The following is a 27,717-nucleotide window of genomic DNA, read 5'->3' on the forward strand; positions in this document are numbered from 1 at the left end:
CTTGCCTTCCCACTTTCTAGTTTAGGATGTAGATTGTTTTGTTGGTGTTGATTGTCTTGCTGTGCTAAGTGAGCTATGCTGCTGCTGCTAAGTCACTTCAGTCGTGTCCGACTCTGTGCGACCCCATAGACAGCAGCCCACCAGGCTCCCCCGTCCCTGGGATTCTCCAGGCAAGAACACTGGAGTGGGTTGCCATTTCCTTCTCCAGTGCATGAAGGTGAAAAGAGAAAGTGAAGTCGCTCAGTTGTGTCTGACTCTTAGCGACCCCATGGACTGCAACCTACCAGGCTCCTCAGCCCATGGGATTTTCCAGGCAAGAGTACTGGAGTGGGGTGCCATTGCCTATAGTCTTTTAAAAAATCTTGTGCATAAATTATGGTGTCTGCTCCCTCAGGGACTTGCTGTCTCAACACATTGATGGAGAACAGGCTTGGGAACCGTTTTCCAGAAGTTAAAGAAAAGGGTGATCTGGTAAATAATCTTTTTAACACAAATTCAACCTATGTGTCATACATGACTGTACAAGAATTAAAAAGCTATAAAATAAGTGTGCTCAAGTCATGTCCAACTCTTTGTGACCCCATGAACTGTAGCCTGCCAGGCTCCTCTGTCCATGGGATTTTCCAGGCAAGAATACGGGAATGGGTTGCCATTTCAGGATTATTGTAAACATTAGGGATTCTGTCCAGAATTTATGTTTAGAAGTTGAGCCAGCCCCCTGCTGACTCCATGGCATGTTTTGAAAATTGCTTTTAAAATAAGTTATTGGCTTAAAACAGATATTGGCTTAATTGCCTTGTGGCCCTTTCTTATAAAATGAAAATAAAGAAAATCCACAGGAGATGGCTCTAGCTAATGAAGCTGAGAAATATCAGATCTCAATGGTCTCAGTGTCAGGGTCTCAATGACCCAATGGTCATATTTGACTACATCTTTCAAATTGTGTGGTGAATATTTTTTTAAGCAACATGGAAGACTAGAAAGGTCCAATAAAGAAAGGCTCCTTCAATCATCTGGCTTCAGGGGAGAACATTAGTAACTAATTACTGTGTACATACTTTGTAGCTCAAGAGATCAGCTCCTATAAACTGCTTTTGTATTACAGACCACAATCTGACCCAGTCCTTAGAAACCAGCTATCTCAAGTTGTCTGGTACTAACATGGAGAAGTTCCAATAGCCTCACAGAAATAGAGTGGCAAGGACAGAAATGATGGGGAGACTCTGATTTCCCATAGGGGCAATATGAGTCCATTAAAAAGTGAGACAGACTTCTGCTTCCACCTCAGGTTTTTAGATGGTCTCAAATTTTTTCCTTCAATTTTCTCTAGAGAATTATCTTCTCTGCTCTGTTGCTGGTTTAGGTTTTACTTCCATGGTCTCACATTAAACTTTGGAAGCCATTGCCAAACCCAGAGATGGCTGAAAGACAATTGAAAGAGTCTGTAAGGATCTGAAGCCTCTGGGCTCGACAGGCAATTAGGGGCAGTGGCTCCACTAGAGAGAAGGCCACACAGCTCTGGAAAACAGGTTCCCAATCCCATTTATTCTAGCAAAAGCAAATTAAAACTCCAGTTAGACAAGGCCTTCTGCTGTGCAGCTTTAATGTCCCATAAAAAACTGCTCACTTTCTATGACAGAAATCATTCTGGTGTTACATAGATAATGAGTGAAATGGGATTTTTCCCTTAGCAATCAGCATATAAAAGGCAACACCACACCAACACCCAGCAACTGTTCTGACTGTGCGAACACTGGTGAAATCTCCGACAGGAGCAACATGTGAAGGGCACAAAGAAGGGGCAAGGGGCCAGTTGAGTGGGATTAATAAGAGTTAGGAGTTATCCTCATTAGACCTCAGAAATAAAGAAAAAAGGTCTCATCCATACCTGCTTAACTACAATATGTAAACTATCTGGAGATTTATGCTGAAATCAGTATCTGGGCATTTTTCCACTGCAAAACCCCACAATTCTAATCAGATGTTTAAGAAGGTCTGAGACTCCAAAAACAGTTAATAATTGTTGCTACTCTAATTTATTGCCATCTAGGCCAATCAAGAAATGATCCTTGTGTCCTATACAAACCTCAAAAGCAATCCCTAAGGATATTATGCCTAAGGTCACAAAGAGTCAGACACAACTGGGTAACTGAACTGAAGGATATGAAACTACTAAATTCAGTGGCTACACAGTCCCATAGAAAAACACCGACGTAAGAATTGAAAATATCTGGATTTTTCCTGGATCATGCAGCTAGTCAATACAGTTCATCAGGATCTCAGAGGAGATTACTTTTTCAAACATTGTTTACCCTACATGGAACAGCTCTGAGATGTAGATATGATCTAAAGTACATAAATCCCAACCACTGCAATGCCTGCCTAAATAAAATAGCCATCTTAGGCTAGGTGTTAGAGCAGCCTGCTGCAGGGTTGGGGGCACTGAGTGCAGCGATGCGTGCATGGGACCTTTTGAAGGAGGTTGCCATTATCTTCATGACCTCCACCATAGTTGGGTCTCAGGTCAAACAACAGGAGGCAACACAACCCTGCCCATCAACAGAAAAGTGAATTAATGATTGACTAAGCATGGCCCTGCCCTTCAGAACAAGACCCAGTTTCCCCCATAGTTAGTCTCTCCCATCAGGAAGCTTCCATAAGCCTTTCCTTATCCAACAGAGGGCAGACAGAATGAAAACCACAATCACAGAAAACTAATCAACTGATTACATGAACCACAGCCTTGTCTAACTCAATGAAACTAGGAGCCATGCTGTGTAGGGCCACCCAAGACGGACGGGTCATGGTGGAGAGTTCTGACAAAACGTGGTCCACTGAAGAAGGGAATGGCAAACCACTTCAGTATTCTTGCCTTGAGAACCCCATGAACAGTATGAAAGGGCAAAAAGATAGGACACTGAAAAATGAACTCCACAGGTAGGTAGGTGCCCAATATGCTGCTGGAGAAGAGTGGAGAAATAACTCCAGAAAGAATGAAGAGGTGGAGCCAAAGAGAAAGCAATGCTCAGTTGTGGATGTGACTGATGATGGAAGTAAAGTCCCATGCTATAAAGAACAATATGGCATAGGAACCTGGAATGTTAGGTCCATGAATCAAGGGAAATTGGAAATGGTCAAACAGGAGCAGTCCCCTGGTGTTTAAAAAAAAAAAAAAAGGTGGGGGGCGGGGGGAGAAAATCCCAAGTATGGAATTTATTATAGGAAATTAAATGTTTTAGTTACTCTAGTAACCAAGTCCATAGGAGGAAGACTTTCTGTAATCAAAAAATAAAACAGCAAGGTGCTCCTTTGGTAAAATGGATGACTCTCAAATGATGCTAACAAGAAGCTCCTATGGGGGCTTCACTTAATTGGAACTACAAATGATCTCAAGAGAGGAGAGATTTGTTGGGTCTCACAAAGCTTAAGGGCTTCCCAGGTGGTGCTAGTGGTAAAGAATCTGCCTGCCAGTGCAGGAGACATAAGAGACACAGGTTTAATCCCTGGATCAGGAACATCCCCTAGAGAAGAGCATGGCAACCCACTCCAGTATTCTTGCCAGGAGAATCCCATGGACAGCAGGCTACAGTCCATAGGGTTGTAAAGAGTCAGACATGACTGAAGAGACTTAGCACACATACACAGATGATCAAAGTTTGTTAAATAGGCTGCATCCCTAGATTTTCTGCATCATTTCTCTTTGGCCCTACTGATTCCCCCCAAATAAACAATGGAATCAAAACAGCAGGCCCAATTCCTGATGAGAATGATCTGTCTACACAGTCTCATGAAGTCACCTGGACAAGCTCCATCATGTCTTTGACAAACCCATCCACTTCTGGGCCTTCTAGGGCTCCAGTTTTACTCTGAAAGATGAAAGATCCAATCAGCCAAATATAATTTTAAGTTAAAAAGCTTAAAGAATAAATTACACAAGTAGACCAAATCAGTATTCTTTTGTGACTGCAAACAAGTTTGGAAATGGCCTGTTCTAACATGTTCTCTGTGTAGGACATGCATGCTCCACATAAATCAAAAGAATTCAGTCTAAGTAACTCCCCTCATGTAATCAGTGAAATGGTTTGGAATAGTTTTGATGGAAGCAGTAGTCTTTAGTTCCTTACTGTGACAAATAGCATTAAAGACTATACCAACTTTATTTACTTCCCAAATACCAGGACTCAGTTCAGACTAGTGCTAATTACACGTTCATTGACCCTTTGAAGGACATATTACCATTTTAAGATTTTGCTTTATGATATAGCAATGATTTAATTATTATCAAAACACATTTTAAATTCAAGAGGCACTAGATTGAGTGAGCATATTAGAATTATTATATGGTTCATGTATAAAATATTTTTTACCCATTTTATAAGAATGCCTATAAAAGTACAATACATATTAAAATATTTCAGTATTTTACTTTCTTCTCTGAAGTTTCAGTTATGACAGGTTATCCATTTTCTTCAAGGTTTTTTAATCCTGAACCTTTAACATATCATTAAAAAAAAAAATCCATTTCCTTAGTGTGTTTTACCAGACACTAGTACAGTAATTGCTATATGCCAGGAACTCCTCTAAGAGCTTTACAAACATGAATTCACTTTCCCCCTATTTCTTTAGATTGGGTGTGGTTTTTTTGTATAACTATTTGCTTTTGTATCTGAGCATACTAATATAGAGACCAAGAAGGAGAAACTTTCTTTTAGTTTGGATATAAGGCACAGAAAAAAAGAAAAAACTACTTTATTCTCTTCTCCATTAATACTCTTATGTCTGTTTTTACTTAGTTCTCAAAGTTTTACTATAGAGAAGCTAAGGGTGCCTTGACGTAGCAACACACATGTGTGATTGCTGTTCATTACACAAGGTTAGGGTCTGCGAGTAGGATGACACCACATAGGAACTAAACAAGCTTCCTACCTAAAGATGGCCAGCATAGTATATCAAAAAGGCACACTTACAACATCATAGTGAGCAAAGATTTTCTCAAAGTCCCTTTTTCTTTCTTCAGAGGAACAGGCCTATGTATGGAGAAAGTAGTATGTCAGTCAGTAATGTGAAACTTCTGTGGTACCATTCCTCCAGGGTCTTAGGCAACTTTTATAAACTTTGAGTCAACAATCCTTAGTCTCTTTTAATTCCAGCACTGAGCTTTGTCAGTCTCTAAACTGAAGGTAAGAGAATTACATGCCCATCTTCCCTTCCTCTGAAATCTGTGGAGAAACATAAATGATACAAACCCATCCGGAGAAGTGTCACTACTTACATCCATTTTAAATTGGAGAAGGAAGTTTTCCTGAAGAGCCAGAATCCTAAACAGGAAAAAACCCAAAAACAAAAAATGTAATCCATGTGATGATCTTTCAGCTCTCAATTAGAAGTAAAATGTATAATTCAAGTGTGAGGAAAGGACAGGCAATTTCCAAGTTATATTCTGCAGAATAGGATATGTGCTTGGAAAACAGGAATTTATACAGTACAAAAATTAAAGAAGGGAAAGACTTTCACAGGATTTAGTAGTCACCGTAGACATTTAAAAACTCCAGCAAGATTGCAGGTACAAGGTCATATGCAAAATTCAGTTTTTCTATATATTAGTAATGGCCAACCAAAAAAGAAAGCAAGAATACCATTCCACTTATAATAGTATCAAAAAGAATAAAATTCTTAGGAAAAAGTATAAGAGACCCTTAGACTTAGTGATTTTTTCCAACATTGATCTATAGTTTTCAAAAACGACCTAAATATTATTGCAGCCATGAAATTAAAAGACGCTTGCTCGTTGGAAGAAGAAAAGTTATGACCAACCTAGACAGCATATTAAAAAGTGAAGACATTACTTTTCCAGGAAAGGTCTATCTAGTCGAAGCTATGGTTTTTCCAGTAGTCATGTATGGATGTGAGTTAGACTATAAAGAAAGCTGGGCACCAAAGAATTGATGCTTTTGAACTGTGGTGTTGGAGAAGACTCTTGAGAATCCCTTGGACTGCAAGGAGATCCAACCAGTTCATCCTAAAGGAAATCAGTCCTGGGTGTTCATTGGAAGGACTGATGTTGAAGCTAAAACTCCAATACTTTGACCACCCAATGCTGGGAAAGACTGAAGGCAGGAGGAGGAAGGGACGACAGAGGATGAGATGGTTGGATGGCATCACAGACTCAATGGACATAAGTTTGAGTAAACTCTGGGAGTTGGTGAGGGACAGGGAGGCCTGGCATGCTGCAGTCCGTGGAGTCGCAAAGAGTCAGACATGACTGAGCAACTGAGCTGAAATATTGAAGGACATCCATGATTAGGAATTAGACTTAATATTGTTAGGATGGCAATATGCCTCAAATTTATCTGTATATCCAACACAATTACTATAAAAACCCCAGGTGCCTTTTTTGAAGAAATTGATAATCTGATTTTATAATTCATGTGGAAGTGCAAGGGATTTAGAATACCCATAACTATCTTGAACAAACCTTTGAAAATCATTCCTGATTTAAAGACTTACTCAAAGCAACAGTAAGCGAGATAAGGTGGAGTGTACAACATAAGATGTAGCACTATCATAGGGATAGATACGTGGATCAATGGAATAGAAAGACAGTCTAGAAATACACCCATACATTTATGGTCAATTGATTTTTGCCAAAGTCATTGAATGGAGAAAGAATAGTTTTTAAAGAAATGGTGTTGTGGCAAATGGATATCCACATAGGCTCCTACCTCATACCATATATAAAAATTAACCCAAAAGGTATCAAAGACCTAAAAGTAAAAAACTTAAATAATAAAACTCTTAGGAAAAAACATAAGGATAAATCTTCAGAAGCTTAGATTTTTGCAGTGGTTCCTATATATGACACCTAGAACGGAAGCAACCAAAACAAAATTCTGTAAAATTAAGCAAAATTAGATAAATTCAGTTCAGTTCAGTCACTCAGTCGTGTCCGACTCTTTGCGAACCCATGAACTGCAGCACGCCAGGCCTCCCTGTCCATCACCAACTCCTGCAGTCCACCCAAACCCATGTCAATTGAGTCAGTGATGCCACCCGACCATCTCATCCTCTGTCGTCCCCTTCTCCTCCTGCCCTCAATCTTTCCCAGCATCAGGGTCTTTTCAAATGAGTTAGCTCTTCGCATCAGGCGGCCAAAGTATTGGAGTTTCAGCTTCAAAATCAGTCCTTCCAATGAACACTCAAGACTGATCTCCTTTAGGATAAACTAGTTGGATCTCCTTGCAGTCCAAGGGACTCTCAAGAGTCTTCTCCAACACGACAGTTCAAAAGCATCAGTTAGATAAATTCAGTTCAGTTCAGTCACTCAGCCATGTCTGACTCTCTGCGACCCCATGAATTGCAGCACGCCAGGCCTCCCTGTCCATCACCAACTCCTGAGTTCACCCAGACTCACGTCCATTGAGTCAGTGATGCTATTCAGCCATCTCATCCTCTGTCGTCCCCTTCTCCTCCTGCCCCCAATCCCTCCTAGCATCAGAGTCTTTTCCAATGAGTCAACTCTTCACATGAGGTGGCCAAAGTACTGGAGTTTCAGCTTTAGCATCATTCCTTCCAAAGAAATCCCAGGGCTGATCTCCTTCAGAATGGACTGGTTGGATCTCCTTGCAGTCCAAGGGACTCTCAAGAGTCTTCTCCAACACCACAGTTCAAAAGCATCAGTTCTTCTGCGCTCAGCCTTCCTCACAGTCCAACTCTCACATCCATACATGACCACAGGAAATACCATAGCCTTGACTAGACGAACCTTTGTTGGCAAAGTAATGTCTCTGCTTTTGAATATGCTATCTAGATTGGTCATAACTTTCCTTCCAAGGAGTAAGCGTCTTTTAATTTCATGGCTGCAGTCACCATCTGCAGTGATTTTGGAGCCCCAAAAAATAAAGTCTGATGCTGTTTCCACTGTTTCCCCATCTATTTCCCATGAAGTAGGCCTCATCAAAATCAAAAACTTTTGTTCTTCCAAGGATACAATCAAGAAAGTAAAAAGGGAACATATACAATGGGGGGAGAAATTTTGCTAATATCTGATAGTATCCAGCATATGTAAAGAATTGCTACATATGCTACAAAGAATTGCCACACATTGCTACGTATTTTAATTTCCAATAAAAGGAAAATTAACCCAATTTTAAAGTAGGCAAAGGATCTGAATGGACATTTCTCCAAAGAAGATGTACAGATATCCATGAAAATATGTACAAAATCATTAGTCATCAGGGAAATACAAATCAAAATTACAGTGAGGAACACACCCACTAGGATGATGCCAACAATCAATGCTGGTTAGAATATGGAGAAATTAGAACCAAACCTTCGTACAGTATTGGTGGGAATGTAAAATGGTGTGTCCACTTTGGAAAGCTGTTTAGCAGTTTTTCAGAAAAGTAAGCACAGAACTACTATATGAATCCCGAATTCCACTCCCAGCTATATAACCAAGAGAATCAAATACTTATGGTCACACAGAAACATGTACAAAGGTGTCCATAGCCTCATTATTCATAATAGCTAAGTAGTAGAAGAAATAACCTGCATGGTCATCAACCAATGAACATATAAACAAAACAGTATATACATACAGTGAAATACTATTCAGGTATAAAAAGGAATATCGATACATGCTACAGCATGGATGATCCTTGAAAACATTATGCCAAGTGAAATAGCCAGACACTAAAGACCACGTATTGTATGATTCCATTTATATTAAATGCCCAGAATAAACAAATATATAGGAACAAAAAGTAGATTAGTGGTTGCCAGGTACTGGCGGGAGAGGGGAGGAGATAACAATTCTTAATGTTATGCAGTATCTTTCTGCCTTAGTGAAAATGTTCTGGAATTAGGTAGTGGTGATGGTTGAGCAACCTTATGAATATACTAAAATACACTGAATTGTACACTTTTTTAAAGGGTGAATTATATAGTATGTAAGTTATATTCAATAAAAGTTACCTATTTCTCTTTTCTGCATAATTTCAATTGTACTTCAGTGGAATTGAGTCAGTTTCAAAAGACTAAAACCTTGCATTTATGTTGTATTTATAATCATGAGTTTATATATAGCGAAAGGTAGAAAAAATATAACAATTTGGAAAATTTTGCTTCTCTGGGTGTCCAGGGTAGAGAGAATTAAATTAAGCCAAATAGAGAGTAGAACATCCTGGGACTCAGCAAGGAATACTGTTCTCATCTATTTGTTGACATCATATTTTAGAGTTTTTAGACGTTTTTTCCTTTGGAAAGAAGCTTGTATATAGAGTAATAGGGCTTCATTTCAGAATTAGGGATAGAGAAAGAAGATTCCCATGAATAAATATTTTAGGACTTTTTTGTCATTGATTTTGTTCCTTACTGCTGCTGTAACAAATTACCATAAACTTAGTAGCTTAAAACAACACAAATTAATATCTTATAGTACTGGAACTCAAAAATCTGAAATGGACTTCACTGGTGTTTCATGGTGTTGACAGGGTTGTATTCCTTATGGAGGTTTTAGGGGAGAATCTGTTTTCTAGCGTTTTTCAGCTTCTAGAAGCTGCCTGCATTCTTTGGCTTATAGCCCCTTCCTCTACTTCAAAGACAGCAATATAACAAATTTCTCTGTGATTCTGATCTTCTGCCACCTCCTTCCATGTTTAAAGGACCCCTGTTATCATATTGCATCCACCCAGATGTTTCAGAATAGTCTATTTTAAGGTCTGTTACTTAGCAACATTAATTCTATCTGCAACCTTAATTATCTTTGCCATGGAACATAAGATATTCACTGGTCCTGGGAGATCAAGTCTCACCTTTCAGAAGGGAGAGTGTGCTGTCATTAAACTCCTAGGAATGTGTTTCTGAATCTTTGACACCACTTCCATGCTACTTACCTTGCCAAGTCATTAAGATCCAACCGGCCATCTTTATTTTTGTCAAAGATCTTCATCTGGAATGCAGAAGGGGAAAGGACTGTAAGAAATACGTGTAATGGGAATTCATTTTGAAAGTCATTAAAGTGCTTTGCTAGTTTGTTCTTCTGATTATATATTTAAATTGGCTGAAGCTGACTCATAGGGTCTCTTCCTACAGAGGATAGAAGAAATATTTTTTCCATGAAGGCAAAAGTAGCTGAGGAGGATATGATACAGGAGAAAGTCTCCCTCTATAAGCCTCAGAGGACTGTAGGAAGGAAGAGAGACAGTGAGGCAGAGATGAGAGTGAAGTAGACAGATGTGTGAGCTCACTCTACTGGAAAGGGGTTCTGGAGGGAGAAGGGCACCGGCTACAGAAGGACAACACTGAGTGTGGAGAGTTGCTGTGGCTTCGCTTTCTCTGGACACTCTGAGATCCCAAGGATTTGGATGCTGAGTCAAGGACTAGTAGGCCTTCCATGGAGGCAGCTGAGTATGAGATGGTGTGGGTCAGAGGATGGGGGTGGGTCGCTGAGTCAGCAAGCTGGAAGGAGGGTGTGGCAGAGAATTAGTGGTCTGCATTCAGCAGGAATTAAAGGATGGCTTCAATCATGAGCATCTGCAAGGTAGCAGCAACTGTGTGGTCAGGAGGCATCACCCTGGAAACCAGAGCACTGTATCCAGGGACCTGGACTCCTCCCCTTCACCATGAGGTTCTCAGGGCCACTTTTCTCTCCTTACCCACCTTGATGTCATTTTTAGAGAAGGGTCTGGCTGAGAAGTCTTAAGATGCCGAGCTCTTCCTTACTCAAAGAGGCTGTTTAAATTTATTAGGTCAGACTAAGTTTTAAACAAGATAGGATTAAAAATTAAAATGGGGAAGACCAGATTGGTTTAGGCAAGGTAGAGGAGACACATTTTTTTACATATCTAAGTTGTACTAGGAGTAGATTTTGTGACTTAGCAACATTTTGGTGGTGTAGGATATTTCTAAATATATCCTTATGAGGAGGCTGTACAGGGAAGAAGCAGTGAGATAATCTGAGGATAAATCTAACAGATTTTTACATTAAAAGCATATGAGTCCTTCCTTCATCTTTCCTCACTCTCGAAATCAAATTTATTTTTACTATTTGAAGTGAATTTGAAATCCCATTCTCCCCAAACCTTGGCATCACAAATGTGCATTACAAAATTTATTAAAACACAGAAGCCATCTTGAAAAGATAGAATAGTTGCTAATCTGGTTATATGAATTTATCAGGATTTTCTTCCTCCCCAAATTCAATTACAAAAAGATCTCAGAAAATGACCAATTTATAAGACGGAGGGGAGAGTAAGCTCCTAGTAATTCATGATCTCAGTAACTGAGAAAGTTGTTTGTAAATAGGTTTGTACTAACTCATGGAAGTACATTTGATGAATTTTGAATGTTTGGCAATTTCTGTGGCAGGCAGGGGACATAATGGTTTCTTAATTTTTAAAACTCTAATAGTGAACTTTTGTAGAGCAGCCAACACTTCATATTTTATTTCATTTAATCGTCACCACATTCTTAGAAGAAATAGATGGACGCCATACAGGCAGGGAACTGGAATTGAGCAAGATTAATTTGTCTAAGAAAGTAGTAAGATTTGAATCCAAGCTTATCTGTCACAAGAACTCTTTCCATAAACCAGGCTCTTAGCTTTACAGGCTCTGGACTTCTCATGGTTAATGTAGTACATGCTTTATTTTTGGTTATGAAAGAAAAACATCTGGTGCCATAGATTATGCCAGAGATGTGGTATTTACTTTTTCTGATTGCCCTTCTTTCTGTGAGAAAGCAAAAAAAAAAAAAAAAAAAATTCTGTTTATGTGAGTTTCCCTCTGACCTTTGTGGACATTTGCTCATGGTACAAGTCGCTCATGGAGGGCTTTGGTGGTTCATGGGGGTGGCAATGGGGACAGGATTCCATTCTGGGGACTTCCCTGGTGGTCCAGTGGCTAGGACTCCCATGTTCCCAATGCAAGGGGCCCAGGTTCAATCCCTGATCAGGGAACTAGATCCCACATGCCACAACTAAGAGTTCACATGCTGCAACTAGATCCCTCATACTGCAAGTAAGCCCCAACAAGGCCAAACAGTAAAAAAAAAAAAAAAAAAGATTCCATTTTCATCCCAATGTTTTTCAGTACTAAGTACACGAAAGGTTCTATAAAGTCTCTAGAAATGGAACACAATGACTTACTGACACACTCCTTAAAATTCTGTAGGCCAGCAGGTCCCCATCTTAGGCAAAAGACCCCTCAGAGTCTGTAGTTATACCCAGCATTCTCCTAAGATTGAATAATAGCTTTATCTTAATTTTTAAGATCCATATAGATGCCATCTGGTGGGGGTTTAGTCATTAAGTCGTGTCTGAGTCTTTGTGACTCCATGTACTGTAACCCACCCAGGCTCCTCTGTCCATGGGATTTCCCAGCCAAGAATACTGAAGTAGGTTGCCATTTTCTTCTCCAGGGGATCTTCCAACCCAAGGATCAAACTCATGTCTCCTGCTTGGCAGGTGGATTCTTTACCACTGAGCCACCTGGGAAGCCCCAGCAGATGCCATAGTGATTGTAAAATACAAATTCATTTAAAGCCATTACTGGGTTAATCATAACTTCTTACCAGAAACAAGAGATCCAAGGTATGACTACAGTCTATGAATTTTTTTTAACAATTGTTAATTGATAATTTGAGATAGAGTGCAAGGTCAAAAATATGTAGATAGTTCAGAGCAAAGAGTACAAAGTAAAAGTCCTTCCTGTCCTTATTGTAGAGATAATTACCATTCATAGACTGTATCCTTCCAGAAAATTTTTAAACATTTTAATATACCTCTCAATTTTTTTTTTTTTGGACAAATAGGACCACATTCTATGTATTATTTGCAACTTGCTTTTTAAGCAATATTTTTGGAAATCACTCCTTAACAGGTGTTTTTGTTTCTTTGTTTACTTAAAAACAGATTCTCATTTTTAAAAAGTCTGAATATTGTTGTCATATACACTCTCAAAAAGGATTTAGAGCCCCTTCCCAGGTTACTAAGTCAAGAATTGTATGTTGAATAATTGGGCTTCCCTAGTGGTTCAGCACTAAAGAATCCACCATCAATGCAGTAGACACAGGTTCTATCCCTGGGTCAGGAAGATCCCCTGGAGAAGGAAATGGCAGCCCACTCCAGTATTCTTGCCTGGGGAATCCCATGGACAGAGGAGCCTAGCAGGCAATAGTCCATGGGGTCGCAAGAGAGTCGGATATGACTGAGTGACTAAAGAACAGCAACAGATGTTAAATAGTTACCATGTGTCTAACAACATGCAAGGCACTATGAGAGACTCTCAAAAATCACTAAGGTGGTACAGGCTTTTAGGAGCTTACAATGTAATTGGAGCAGCAAAAATGAATATCTGAAATAAGATTCAGCATTATCTCCTTGACACTGAGACAAAGAAACAGAACAATGTGTTAGAATACTGAAGATACTGAGAAAGGATATGGGACTTCAGATAAGTCCCGAAGGAGGGGCAGCTTGAAAGGTGGAGATTCACTGGGCTGAGGAAGATCCCCAATGAAGCAGGTCTGTGGGGGAAGGTCAGAAGGTCAATCCTGGATATGCTAGGTTTGAGAGGCATATTGGGCATCCAACTGGAGACATACATTCAAGTACGTGCAAGCAGCTCAGAGAAGTACTCTCAGTTAGAGCTATAAACTGGAGGAGGTCACCATTAGCTGCTTTTTAAAACCATGAGACTGGGTAAGGTCACCAGTAGCATAATGGTGGACATGGAGGAGAAGAGATTTCAAGAGAGCCTGGCAGGGGAGGGATAAATTTGGATTGGAGTGTGAAATAGACACACGACTGTATATAAGTTGAGAGCTCCAAAGAATAGCAAAGAGAGATAAGAAAGCCTACCTTAGTGATCAGTGCAAAGAAATAGAGGAAAACAATAGAATTGGAAAGACTAGAGATCTCTTCAAGAAAATTGGAGATACCAAGGGAGCATTTCATGCAAAGATGGGCTCGATAAAGGACAAAAATGGTATGGACCTAACAGAAGCAGAAGATATTAAGAAGAGGTGGCAAGAATACACAGAGGAACTGTACAAAAGGGATTTTCATGATCCAGATGATCATGATGGTGTGATCACTCACCCAGAACCAGACATCCTGGAAAGTGAAGTCAAGTGGGCCTTAGGAGGCATCACTGTGAACAAAGCTAGTGGAGGTGATGGAATTCCAGTTGAGCTATTTCAAATCCTAAAAGGTGATGCTGTGAAAGTGTTGCGCTCAATATGCTAGCAAATTTGGAAAACTCAGCAGTGGCCACAGGACTGGAAAAGGTCAGTTTTCATTCCAATCCCCAAAAAAGGCAATGCCAAAGAATGCTCAAACTACTGCACAATTGCACTCATCTCACACGCTAGTAATTCTGACATCTCCTCCATGTCAAAATTCTCCAAGCCAGGCTTCAGCAATACGTGAACTGTGAACTTCCAGATGTTCAAGCTGGTTTTAGAAAAGGCAGAGGACCCAGAGATCAAATTGCCAACATCCGCTGGATCATCAAAAAAGCAAGAGAATTCCAGAAAAACATCTATTTCTGCTTTATTGACTATGCCAAAGTCTTTGACTGTGTGGATCACCACAAACTGTGGAAAATTCTGAAAGAGATGGCAATACATCATCAGGTATACATCATCAAGACCAACTTACCTGCCTCTTGAGAAATTTGCATACAGGTCAGGAAGCAACAGTTAGAACTGGACATGGAACCACAGACTGGTTCCAAATAGGAAAAGGAGTACATCAGGGCTATATATTGTCACCCTGCTTATTTAACTTATATGCAGGATACATCTTGAGAAATGCTAGACTGGATGAAGCACAAGCTGAAATCAAGATTGCCAGGAGAAGTATCAATAACCTCAGATATGCAGATGACACCACCCTTATGGCAGAAAGTGAAGAAGAACTAAAGAACCTCTTAATGAAAGTTAAAGAGGAGAGTGAAAAAGTTGGCTTAAAGCTCAACATTCAGAAAACTAAGATCATGGCATCCAGTCTCATCACTTCATGGCAAATAGATGGAGAAACAGTGGGAACAGTGTCAGACTTTATTTTTTGGGGCTCCAAAATCACTGCAGATGGTGACTGCAGCCATGAAATTAAAAGACGCTTACTCCTTGGCAGGAAAGTTATGACCAGCCTAGACAGCATATTCAAAAGCAGAGACGTTACTTTGCCAACAAAGGTCCGACTAGTCAAGGCTATGGTTTTTCCAGTAGTCATATATGGATGTGAGAGTTGGACTATAAAGAAAGCTGAGCGCCGAAGAATTGATGCTTTTGAACTGTGGTGTTGGAGAAGACTCCTGAGAGTCCCTTGGAGTGCAAGAAGATCCAACCAGTCCATCCTAAAGAAGATCAGTCCTGGGTGTTCATTGGAAGGACTGATGTTGAAGCTGAAACTCCAATACTTTGGCCGCCTGATGTGAAGAGCTGACTCATTTGAAAAGATCCTGATGCTGGGGAATATTGAAGGCAGAAGAAGGGGAACGACAGAGAATGAGATGGTTGGATGGCATCACTGACCCAATTGACATAAGTTTGAGTAAACTCTGGGAGTTGGTGATGGACAGGGAGGCCTGGTGTGCTGCTGTCCATGGGGTCGCAAAGACTCGGACACAGCTGAGCAACTGAACTGAACTGTATGTAAAATAGATAACGAATAAGGACCTACTGTGTAGCACAGGGATCTCTGCTCAGTATTCTAATGGCCTATATGGGAAAAGAATCTAAAAAAGTGTATAACTCATTCACTTTACTGTGCATCTGAAACTAACAAAGCATTGTGAAAAGTGAAAGTGTTAGTCACTCAGTTGTGTTCAACTCTTTGCAGTCCCATGGACTATATCCTACTAGGCTCCTCTGTGCATGTAATTCTCCAGCTAAGAATACTAGAAGGGGTAGCCATTCCCTTCTACAGGGGATCTTCACAACTCAAGGATAAAACCCCAGTCTTCTGCATTGCAGACAGATTCTTTACTGTCTAAACCAACAGGGAAATCAACTATATTCCAATAAAAATTCAAAAAAAAAAAAAAAAGCCCAGTTGTGTCTTAGGTTGGCTTGGATCAGAGACCTAGGGAAGGAAGCAACTGGAAGTTAGATGCTATAATCCAGGCATGAAGGACGAAGAATGAGAGCTTGGACAGGGTAGAGGATGGGGATATTCTCTTTGTGTGACACATTCTCAGATTTCATTGTTTTTGCAAAAGTTCACATTCCATGCTCTAATTAGGTATATGAGTTTAGTATGTCCCACATGTATAAGCTTACATTTTTAAAAGCTCAATATTACCTAATAATATTCTATTCAGGCAGCTAATCCTCCCCCCTGCCAGGTGCTAGCAGCCCCTCTTAATTAGGTGTCATAATTGAAATTTGTTAATAGTTTCCCTCCTTGTACAGAACACTAATTAGGAGTTTAGGTGAGACAAAGTTGCAGACCTTAGCTCTTCTCTTCTGATTGGATGTTCTGCCTTGACTTGTTCATTGTTCAGGTTTCAAACAGTTTTCAAATACACCAATCCTTACTTGGGTCAATTTGAATTCATTTAGTAGGTTACATCTAAATAAAGCATTTAATGCTAAACCTTGGAACCACTTCTTTAATGCAGTGTTGCTCTGACTGTGTCCATTGCTCAGTAAAAAGCCATTAAAGCAGCAGTAAAGTGATTTCACACTTGGTGTATCACTTAGTTAAAGCTCAGATTCTCGGAGTCTTTTTAAGTGTTGAGTTTCTAAAAGTTAGTGTACCCAAAAGTCTTTAGGGAAATGTAAAAGACCTTTTTAAAAAAACAAAACTGTAGCCCAGTTCCCATATCTGTTCATTGGAAAAGTATAAATTGCCTCTGCAATTTAAGAAAGAAAAATGAAATAGATGAGCCTGAATCTCATTAAACTGGTCTGATTTTCAGGGTAAACTCAGACCCTTGGGTGGAAACTCTCACTAGATTCTTGGACACTTATCTGTCTCACCAGTGCATAAAGGACCAATGAGGGGTCATCTGGAGTTTGATTGATCATGGTCCTATCCTCATGGGATAGTTTGGAATAAAAATGAATGCTTAACTGTAGCATGCTTGAGCAGAAGCAGCAAGGGGTTTAAACTATGAAACAGACACATAACGTGAATAACAGGACAGTCTTGGTCCATGGACATCTCTCAACCTAGATACTCAAAAGTTGGTTAAGACCGTACGGATTCCCCTCAGCTGCTTCTCAGGACTCTCAGCTTCTGGATCTAAGCTCAAAGTCATCAAAAGTGTACATTGCTGTTTATGTCTTCATTTCATTGATTTTCCTCAGGTCAGGGCATTCCGTTGTAAGGGCTGCCAGCCTGAGGTTTCTTAAATGTAAACCGTAAGACTGTGAAGAAAAGAGCTTTGGGCAACTAGGGTTGCAGGGCTGATGCCGATGAGCAGAATCTCTTTTCAGCCAAATATCGGCTTTGTAAACAGTCTACATGTCTCCTCCCTGCCTGCTGCTGCTGCTGCTAAGTCGCTTCAGTCGTATCCGACTCTGTGCGACCCCATAGATGGCAGCCCAACAGGCTCCGCTGCTCCTACCTCTTACGATGGGGTGTTTGACTGAGGTGACTGACGCCTGGGGCTTTATGCAGCCACAGTTCACTCTTCTTCCCTTTCTCCCTTCCCCAGTTTAATCAATCAATGTTCCTCTCTTCTCCAGAACAATTTTGTAGAACCCATTCTTGTTTCCCTTTGTCCTTCATTGCTTTGTTTCCTCTTTGGTGTTTAATAAGATGTCAGTTTGCAGGATTGTTTAGGTACTTCATGAGGAGAAAAATCAACTTTTCTGGGTAATAAATTCTGTTTTGGCTGTCAGAGCTCCTGTATTATCTATCAAAATATTAAGAGAATCCTAATCTCCTAACATGGCCTTTTCCTCACCTTGCTCTTCATTTTATTCATAGGGATTTGTACCTCTTCTTGATTTCTCATAGAGCTTAACCCTCCTTCTTTTGAAAATTTTCAATTTTATAATTCAGCACTTAGACTTTCAGTCATAAGTGTTTCAGTCTGAATACAGTTTAAAGATAGATTGGGGTCTGGGAATTTCCACTCCATCCTTATCATCTCTGACCTGTAATCCTCAGTTTTTTCATTTGTAAAATAGATTATTTATTTAAATACTTATTTCATAAAGTTTGTGTAAGAATCAAGTGAGATGTTTGAAAAGTGCTTTGCACAGAGCCTAGCACAAAAGGAAGTCTCAATTATTAAGATTAAGATATTTAGTACCAGAACAACACTGGCAGTGTTTCAATGAAAATAAAGTACTGCATGTTAAGGAAGCATCTTTTAAAAGTTTAACTTTAATTCTGTTCACCTACCTTTTCTTTTTTTAAAAAAAATTGAAGAATAGTCGATTTACAATGTTTCAGGTATACAGCTAAGTGATTCAGTTATGCCTATATATGTGTATATATATTCTTTTTCAGATTCTTTCCCATTATAGGTTGTTACAAGATATTAAATAGTTTCATGTGCTGTACAGTAGGTCCTTGTTGTTCATCTGTTTTATATATAGTGGTGTGTATCTCTTAATCCCCAATTCCTAATTTATCCCTCCCCTGGCCTTTCCCTTTTGACCACCTAACTTTTCTCGTCCTGCTTTCCTAAAGTTCTAGACTTGCTGCTTCATTGTAATGCATCTTGTTTTTATTATTTTTTTAATCAGGAAAACTTCTTAAAAATAGTTTAATTGCATTTTAAGGTGATGTCGACGTATTTAAGGACTAAAGGGAAAATTGGACTCAGCTGCTACTTACGGGTAGATACAGTATGGCAGTGACATGCACAGCGGGGATGGAAGGGAGGGACCAGAGTGAATTTTTGCTCCTTGTCCCTTTGTTTTTTTAATCAAATTTTCTCCCAGTTGGAAAACTCTGTAAGGTCAGAGACCATATCTTTGTTGGTAGGTTGTCCCTAAATAGTTGTTGAAGGAGTGAACTCACATCTTTGTGTGAACTAGTTTACCAGATCACATTCTAACTGGAGAGAAAAGCATTAAGAGAGCGGGGGTTTTGGTGAGGGAGCGGGTGTTCTCCGTCACTGTGAGACCCTACCCCTCAGACCTGAAAAACCACTTCAGACTCAAGAAAAAACACAGTGACGTGACTTCCAAGTCCATGAGGACAAATCCTAGGCTTGTCCTGCTCCGATTGTCTTTTCTGGATTTGCTCTGCTCAGTCTCCTCAGCTGCCTGTAGCTCTAGCCGTTACTCCTATAGATCCTACTTGCCGTCATCAGCGTGGGGCTCCCATCTCCCTGTCTGTCTCCATACACTGGGCTCAGTGTGGCTTATCCCCACTCTCTGGATGACTCTGTGATGAAGGATCCCAGTGAGAGACCTAAGGATGGAGCCCAGCACTCCCAGGCACCCTTTCTGGTTCTGCCCTGGAGGATCTGGGTTTTTTTTTTTTTTTTTTTTTAATTTCAATTTATTTATTTTAATTGGAGGCTAATTACTTTACAATATTGTATTGGTTTTGCCATACATCAACATGAATCCGCCACAGGTTTTAAAAAAGGAAAGAGAACAAGGAGAATTTCAGAACACAAAACACCGCTGGAGGATCGTCAGATCTGCGCAAAATGCTGCTATGTGCAGTATGTAGTATGGAAGACACCCCAAGAGGGAGCAGGAATCACGCTGGGGCTGGAGGGTCATGAGGAACACACATAAGAGAAGCAGGAGGATCCCAAGGGCAAAGTTTGCTAACACTGTCACGGTTTATTCCTAGCTGTCTATTAGGTAATAACAGAATTCATTAGGGAGTCCACTGTGTGCCAGATTCCACGTGAGGGCTAAGAACATACAAATAAGATGCCACCTTGCCCCAGATGAATCACAGGCTAGTGGAGTGCAAGATCCGTAAACAGTGTCAGTGTCACCCTTGACTCTTAGCTGTCTGATCAGGAAATCCTACTGATTCCATCTTCAAACAGATCTAGTTCTCATCTCTTCTGCTTCCCAGCCCTGGTCCAAGCTGCCATCCTTTCGCCTGGATGAAGGGGTGGCCTCTTAACAGGTCCCCCTGATTCCCTCCTTGCCTGTTTCAGGTGTGTTTCAACACAAAAGCCAGCTCATGGCATCCTCTGCTTCAAACCCTCCGTCTCCCTCCAACTAAACCACCAAGTTCTCAAAATGGCCCCCAAAGCTTGACTTGGTCTGGCCTGTGTGTCATCTTTTCTTACTCTGCTCCAGCCACACTGGTCTCCTGTTCCTGGAAATCCTAGGCACACCTCTGACCCAGGGGCCCTGCTTGCTGCACCTTTGGTCATTTCTCAAGCTGCATCATCTTGAAAGGCCACCCCTGACCACCCAGTTGAAAATCATACCTTCTCCCCAATCTCCCATCCTAGCTGCCCTGCTGGCACTATCTGGTCTACTGTTTAATTTGTTCCATTGACACTCATTACCTTCTATCATGCAATGTAATTTATTATTTATTATGTTTATTATTAGTGTCTCTGTTTTGCTCACTGCTGAATCCTTGCTGACTAGAATAGTGCCACAGGCATAGCAGGTATTCAATGGATATTTGCAAAGTGAATTAAACAGATGACTACGATGTTAAGACATTGAAATACACAAGATACTATAGGAGCACAGAGGAGAAGCACTTGGAGCCACTATAGAAGAAGATGATGGAAGAGGGCAAAATGTCTAACTAAATTTTGAAGGATGAGCAAGAACCAGGTGGAGAAAAGTAAGGAAAAAATAGCTGAGCTATGTTTAAAAGTCAGAAAATAGTGGCTTAGTATTCTAGTTGGAGGTGGGAGGAAGCCCCTCGGAGTTAGGGTATTCAAAGAAATGCTAGAAATCTGCTGGGGATTCTTAGTGCAAGCATTTCACTGCCTAAGGTCTGCTTTATAAGTTAATAAAAGCAAGGTAACAACGGCCAGAGCTAACATAATGTTAAATCAATGTTGAAAAAATGCCCAACTGGAAGAGTAATCTCCTTGTTATTCTCTCTCGCAAGCAGTTTCAGTCTAATTTCGTCTTTCAGAGTATTCATGCTATTAGAGAGTTTCACAGAAACCTAGGACAAAAGGAAACCAGAGATACACGGGTAGGTGGGAAATTGCTTCCTGCTTCTCAGGGATTTCCCGCTCACTCTTTAACGCTAAGCCTGTCAAAGGATTTCAAACAGCATTATGCATGCTATTTAAACAGGTCAACATAGTAGGAAGCCAAATTATTTCCTGGCCTGGGGTGTGAGTCTGTCCTGAGCATCGGCTTAGCTCCCATCCAGGCCACTTCTAAGTTGTCATGGTCAAGACCACATTCTTCCTTCCCAGAGCCTGTGCCCTTGGCGGAAGACAGCATTCATAGTTGTCGGGATACAGAGTGAGAGCCAGAAGATCCAGGGCTGAAAGCCAGGCGAGCCCAACTTCCAGTTTAACTGGTGCCTTAGGCTAGACAACTTATCATTTCCCAGTTAATCAGATTTTTAGGAGTTTAGGAAATTAACTTGGTGGTAGCTTAGTCACTTACCCTTTCTAAGCCTCAACCATCAGATATACAGAATAGCAGGAACAATGCCAAGGCTATAGAAGAGTTGTTAGAAATAATACAGTATTTGGAAGCATCGACTAAAGGCCTAAATAGGTCAACCTTGTAGTACACATTTTAGCAGGGATCCATTACTCTTCTCCGTGATATTAGCCCTGATGGTTCACCAGAAGATTCAGTAAGATGAGTCTGTTTAAGAACTCTTACTATAGTAAGTATAGCAATTGCACAAGCAATTATACCTTTATCAGTAGTTTTCTTGCTTATTAATTAAGAAACCTGCAAAGGTTGATTGGAATGAAGCACACATTTGGGGATGGGAAGGGATTTAGGGGAGACAAAAGGTAGAGAAGCCAGATTAGATTCAATACAGATTATTATAGAGTAGCTCTGGGAGAAAAGCTTGAAGCTAGGAACTGAATGAGAATGTGAGAATGAATTCACCAAAGGTAACTTCTCCTACTTCACCATTTTCCAGGGAGCTTTGATGCTAAAATAATCTCAGGTCATTTAGGATATGATTGCATAAGTGGCAAAAGGAAGTAATGACAACAAGGACTACAACAACCGCTACAGGCAGAGCTAACATGTATTGAATGTTGGTTATTTCCTGGATGCTCTGCAAAGCACTTCATATGCATCCACTCACTTGCCCTCGTAGCAATTAGGTATTATTAATCCCCATTTTTCAGCTGAAGTAAACAATAGACCATTTCTCAAGGTCATACCTATAGTTGGCAAAGGTGGAATATGTATTTCCCAGCTTTCTGACTCTCCATTGCCCTAAACGAATGTACTAAATGAGTAGAATAATCCATGGGGGGCAGGGGCCGGGGGTGGGGTGGGGGACAGAGGGACGGGGGGTGGGGGGGTGGCTCCCGTGTGTTTGGTCCTGGTTGTCTAGGTCCACATTTCCTTGTTTCTGTGTGACTTGGATTAACCTCAATAACTTGAGATTACTGACTGGTTCTTAGTAACCTGATATTAACTGGTCTCCCCAAGGATAGGTGAGCAGCTCTCTTTCGAATGCATGCAGTCTCATCTCAAGAGAGAGACTGCTGCTACTGCTAAGTCGCTTCAGTCGTGTTTGACTCTGTGCAACCCCATAAACGGCAGCCCACCAGACCCCACCGTCCCTGGGATTCTCCAGGCAAGAACACTGGAGTGGGTTGCCATTTCCTCCTCCAATGCGTGAAAGTGAAAAGTGAAAGTGAAGTTGCTCAGTTGTGTCTGACTCTTAGCGACCCCATGGACTGCAGCCTACCAGGCTCCTCCATCCATGGGATTTTCCAGGCAAGAGTACTAGAGTGGGGTGCCATGAAGGTCTCTTCATGCATTTGTCTAGTCTGCAAACACTCACAGAGACCTTAATTTTGTTCCAAATGCTGTTTCTGGGCCCTGGGGAGACGGTGGGGAAGCTGTCTTCATAGAGATCGCATTGCTCAGTTACTCACCATGGTGCCAGTATATTCTTCCAGCTTAGCCTCTGAAATGGCCTTTTTGTGGTGGAGGAAGAGGTCTCGGAGGAAGTTCTGTGAGATCAAGAGAGGAGCTGCATTTTATCTAGTGACAAATAAACCTAAAAATCTCAAGAGGCTCCTTTTTAGAATTGTCATTTGCTTGTTTTAGAGAGGAAATGTAATGCTTTTTATCAAGCAAGAAGTTCAAAATGCAGGGCTGTCACAGTTTGAAAGGAGCACTGTTTAAACGGAACCCAGAGAACAGCTCGAAGCATAAAAAGATGTCATAAATCCTCAATTATGTCTTTCCTAGAGAGAGCAATCAGTGTCACCTACAGTTTCTAAACCTTCTAAACACGAATCAGTTTTTTAAAATTAGCAAATTCTTTTCCATGTTTCTTGGAAACACAGAAATCAAGCTCATGATACACACATATCAAATTCCCAGGGATGAGCTAACCTGCCGTTCGCCCAGAGACAGCTCCCAGCAACACTTACACAAAGTTCAGCAGCTGATATAAAGCCACTGCTGTCAGCATCGTATTTGCGCCAAATCTGAAATACATAAAAGCCAATAATCCATTTATCCTCAGATAATTTGGGTTCAAGTTATGCTGATGTCTACTAAGGTTCAGCATCTGATAACAGTACTTAACTGGGTGCAAATAAAACTATGTGGAGAAGTTTAGGCTTTCTTTGGTGACAGCTCTTTTGGGGCAGAACTCACTAGAAATGACTCCCTGCATTCGCTTACAGCCACTTAGGGAGGACCACAGTACTCTCACTGAAAGGGAGCTCTTGGAAAGTTTGAAGTGGAAAGATATGAAGGAATGGCCTTCAGTGGGAGAAAATATGGCAGAGTAAGAAATCTTCTTTGTACTAAATTCCTAAAGATGCAGAGCCCTCTACAAACAACTCTTTAAATATGTAGCTCAGCTGGCAAGAAACTGAGATGACAGAAACTAAAGTCTGTCTTGGGTACATCTCCTGATCTCTGATGAGTTAGCCTGTAGCTTTATCAGGATACTTCACACAAGGTAGTGTGTGTTTGTATAGCCCTGCAGGCTCCTCTGTCCATGGGATTATCCCAGCAAGAATACTGGAGTGGGTTGTTATTTCCTCCTTCAGGGGATTTTCCCGACCCAGGGATCAAACCAGTATCTCCTGCATTGGCAGACAGATCCCTGGGACCACCCAAGGTGGGAAGTCAAACTGAAACACCTAAATAAGACTAAAACCCCAAACAGCAATAACCATAATGAAAAGGTGAACTTCCCCTAAAAAACTGCATGGCAGAAAACATCCCTAAGGAATCTTGCCTGTGTGGTCTTGGCTCTGGGCAAAGGGAATAAAACATCTCTGAAAATTCCCAGTAACAAGCCAACCCTTTCATTAGTTCAATAACAGCATTCATCCAGCTGAAGATACAATTACTTAAACTGGAAGACAGAAGAGCTCAATATTTTTAAGGAAGCGTTGAACTGCTTTCTTTAGTAAATGGTGTAATTTTGACCACCTCTGATTATTGCATATTAAAGCCTCACAAGTTGGCAAGTTCCCTAACTCCTATACAAAATGAAAAAGTAGCACTAAGGTGTTTCATTTTGTTTTTTTAAGTGACAGATTTTTCCATTGACGTGGAATGGGTTACCTGAGTCACCAACTGCAGGGACCTTAGTTCTAGACCAGAGCCAGAGTCCGAGCTAAATATCCTACAAGGATAGTAGGAACTACTGATGCTGATGTTCCCTGGGAAGTGTTCAGAAACTTTGCTCCTTTCAGTCCCCGTCACCAATATTTCTGCCTGAATCTAGCCAGTCTTAGAAAATCAACTGGTTAAATGTGATTTATATCCTAATTTTAATGGTATGAATATATCAGAACTAAGAATGAGAATTTCAAATAATAAAAAGTTTACATGCTTTTTTTATGCTGTTCACCAAATATTTTCCATCGAAATTATCTTGTAACTTTACTACAACTAAACTACTGGAGAACCAAAGATCTTTATGTGACTGCTACACATGCCATCTTGAAAGAATGAAAGCAAAATAAAGAGGTTTCCAGGCAAACTAAAGCAGGGTTTATTACCATCAGATTCTCAGTAAAGGATATACTCCAGGTAGGAAGAACTCAAAGAAGGAAAATTTAAGGTAAAAAAGGAATGGTGTACAAAGACAATGGGAAACACTTGGGTAAATGGCAACATAAAATCTTGTTAGCTTAAAATTTATGGGATTAAAGAAAACAAGCTAGAACTAGTATTCTGGATGATAACGGCTAGTGAGTTGATTGATACATGCTAACACTAAAGTGTCTTAAGGTCCTATAGGTCAAGGGGAATATAAATATATTAAGGTAGAATTTCTTAAAATATGTGTGATAGTAGTAGGTTATAACAAATTTAATTTTAGAAAAAGAATTCAGGTTTCCAACATATTTTTTTTTTTAAGTTGGATAGAGGAAGAGAAAGATCTTTGCAGAAGAAATTGACAAACTAGAAGGGAGGGAGGAAAAATGGAAAAAGTTAAACAAAAAAAGTTTCCATAATGCTATTTCCTTTTCCCATTTCTCAAGATTATTCAAGCCTATACAGGCCTAACATTTTAATACTTTTTTACTTATTGTAAAATGAAATCATATTCATTGTACAAAATTAATGAAATACAAAGAGAAGAAAACTCTAATCTTCAGAAATTTCTACCCCAGAGAGGACAACTTATCATTTTTATGTCTTTCCTTTTCATTGTATTTTTGTTATATATGTGACATAATGAAGGGGGATCATAGAGGCTATATACTTCAGTGGTCTATTATTTTTCATTTAAAATTTTCTGTGAGCATTTTTAAGTACAACTGAAATTATTTTCAAAATGTCATTTAAATAATTTATAAATAATTGTGATTCTAAGATGGAAAATGCAAAAATACAAAGAATTAAAGATCATCCTAAATCTTATCCCTTAAAAACAACCAATATTTATCTTGCATGTATTTACCCATTATCTTAGTTACACTGATGTTAAGGGTAAATAAATTTTTAAGCAAAATTAAGATCATATTGTTTATATAATTTTGTTTCATAACACTGTAATGCATTTCCTTCTTCTCATTAAATATTCTTTGAAAACTTGATCTTCGGTGATCCGTAAAATTCCACAGTGGGGTTTTTCTTTCTTGAATCTCCAGGCCTAGAACAGTTTCCAGCATAATGCAGGTGCTCATAAGTATTTGTGGAATGAGCGAGTATCATAATTTACCATTTTTCCTTCCTTGTTAGACATTTATGTTATTTTCAGTTATAACTATACTAACACTGGAATATTTAATGTACATCATAGCGTTGAAAACTTGTCTACATCTCTGATTATATTCCTATATAGATGCTTGGAGAAGTAGGACTATTAAGTCAAAAGGTAGATTTTTAGAATTAACTCTGGATGATGAAATTTTAGTGGATCCTGATTACATTTTTGCAAAACTGCTTTCCATAAGATTATCCCACTGTGCATGCCTACCAGCAGAGCATAAGCAACAGTTTCAGTGCTTCCTTGCCAGTGCTTCATCTTTTCGTTAATCCCTCTAAAATTTTTACCACCTTAGTAAAACTTAGTTGTTTCTAATTTGCATTTCTTTGGTTCCCACTATATATCTATTGTCTACTCAGATTTTTTTCTGTGAATTGTTTATGCAAATGCTTGTTCAGTTTTTCATAACTTCCATTTGACAAGAAGATAAAGTAGTGTAGAAGTGTGCTAAGTTATTATCTCCTAAATGGGGACTTGGAAGGTCTTTCAGGAATAGGGCCCTGGGTGTAGTAGCTGTCCTAAATCTACCGCTCTGGCCTTTAAGATGCCCTGCTCTGTCCTCCCTGGCCTATTTTTCACCCACGGACAGTAACACCTATGTGGTGACCCAGGGACGAAAGAGCAGATAAAACCAAGGAGGGTCTTGGAATGCAGGAACAGAAAAACCAGACCCTTAGCATCTTTCCCTCCCCCATGTTGTAACTATAATGGAACAGTATAACCTGTCTCCCCTCCTACCCCATAGGGAGAAGGTATTTGCCCTCCTCTTCCCCCACCCAGTATACATGCCTCATCCCATCAGCAAATGACCCGCAAGACCCCTATCCCACTCCTTGTACCCTAGGTATAAAAGTGGACTAAGGACCCCTGTTCAACGTCAGTTCTCCCTTGAGCTGGCCTACTGTTCTAACAGTGTCTCCCCCTCTAATAATCTTTATTTTCCTCTCATTCTGTCTCATGTCTGGAAATTCTTTTCCAACCCATACCCAGACCACAACATTTTTGGTGGCCCATACGGGGACCTTGGAGTCTCCTCCCCCACCTCCTCACTTCTCCTTTCTTATAGGGACCCTCTGCAAACAGTCAAGTGTTGTGGAAGCAACTGAGGAACTCTGGCCAGGCTTACCCTGTGGTGTGTTCCAAAGGCCCCACTGCTCACTGTGCCCCAGTAGCTGGCACCAGAATGGGTGAGGGTCTCTTCTTTGTCTTCTTTCCAACTAAGGACTAGGCCAACCAATATTGTGTGGGCACAGGTCAGGCACTTAAAAGCTGTTACGGTGCCTGCCACGTGAAGACTCCCTTGTGAGAATAAGGGGGACACGGAACGGATCAGGCCACAAGGGCATCCGCCCCCAGCAAGACAACTTCCGTGCACCATGTCAGGCACATAGTGGTTGAAG

At 40.3% G+C, this 27,717-nt stretch overlaps 2 protein-coding genes across 29 annotated transcripts in view; one reads left to right on the forward strand and one right to left on the reverse strand.

Annotated features, from left to right (window-relative positions):
• Nucleotides 1-27,717, forward strand: part of SLC17A1 (solute carrier family 17 member 1) — a 247,276-nt gene that overhangs the window by 171,048 nt on the left and 48,511 nt on the right. For 21 of the 26 annotated variants that reach the window (XM_070777555.1, XM_070777565.1, XM_070777574.1 and 18 more), the window contains one exon: nt 26,199-26,251. The exons of the other annotated variants lie outside the window; for them this stretch is intronic. The gene's annotated coding sequence lies outside the window, so the exon portion shown is untranslated. The remainder of the gene's footprint in view (nt 1-26,198; nt 26,252-27,717) is intronic. 26 annotated transcript variants of the gene reach the window in all.
• SCGN (secretagogin, EF-hand calcium binding protein) overlaps nt 1-27,717 on the reverse strand; it is a 52,243-nt gene that overhangs the window by 2,749 nt on the left and 21,777 nt on the right. Inside the window, exons 5-10 of one of the 3 annotated variants that reach the window (XM_019985908.2) lie at nt 23,508-23,564; nt 23,004-23,081; nt 9,894-9,949; nt 5,273-5,318; nt 4,968-5,027; nt 3,798-3,866 (exon numbers count right to left, since the gene is read on the reverse strand). In XM_019985908.2, the coding sequence (XP_019841467.2) occupies nt 3,798-3,866; nt 4,968-5,027; nt 5,273-5,318; nt 9,894-9,949; nt 23,004-23,081; nt 23,508-23,564 (366 nt within the window). The remainder of the gene's footprint in view (nt 1-3,797; nt 3,867-4,967; nt 5,028-5,272; nt 5,319-9,893; nt 9,950-23,003; nt 23,082-23,507; nt 23,565-27,717) is intronic. The other 2 variants (XM_070777603.1, XM_070777604.1) reach the window with 2 other exon arrangements.

The sequence above is a fragment of the Bos indicus genome, chromosome 23 (assembly GCF_029378745.1).
Source record: "Bos indicus isolate NIAB-ARS_2022 breed Sahiwal x Tharparkar chromosome 23, NIAB-ARS_B.indTharparkar_mat_pri_1.0, whole genome shotgun sequence".
Taxonomy (NCBI): domain Eukaryota; kingdom Metazoa; phylum Chordata; class Mammalia; order Artiodactyla; family Bovidae; genus Bos; species Bos indicus.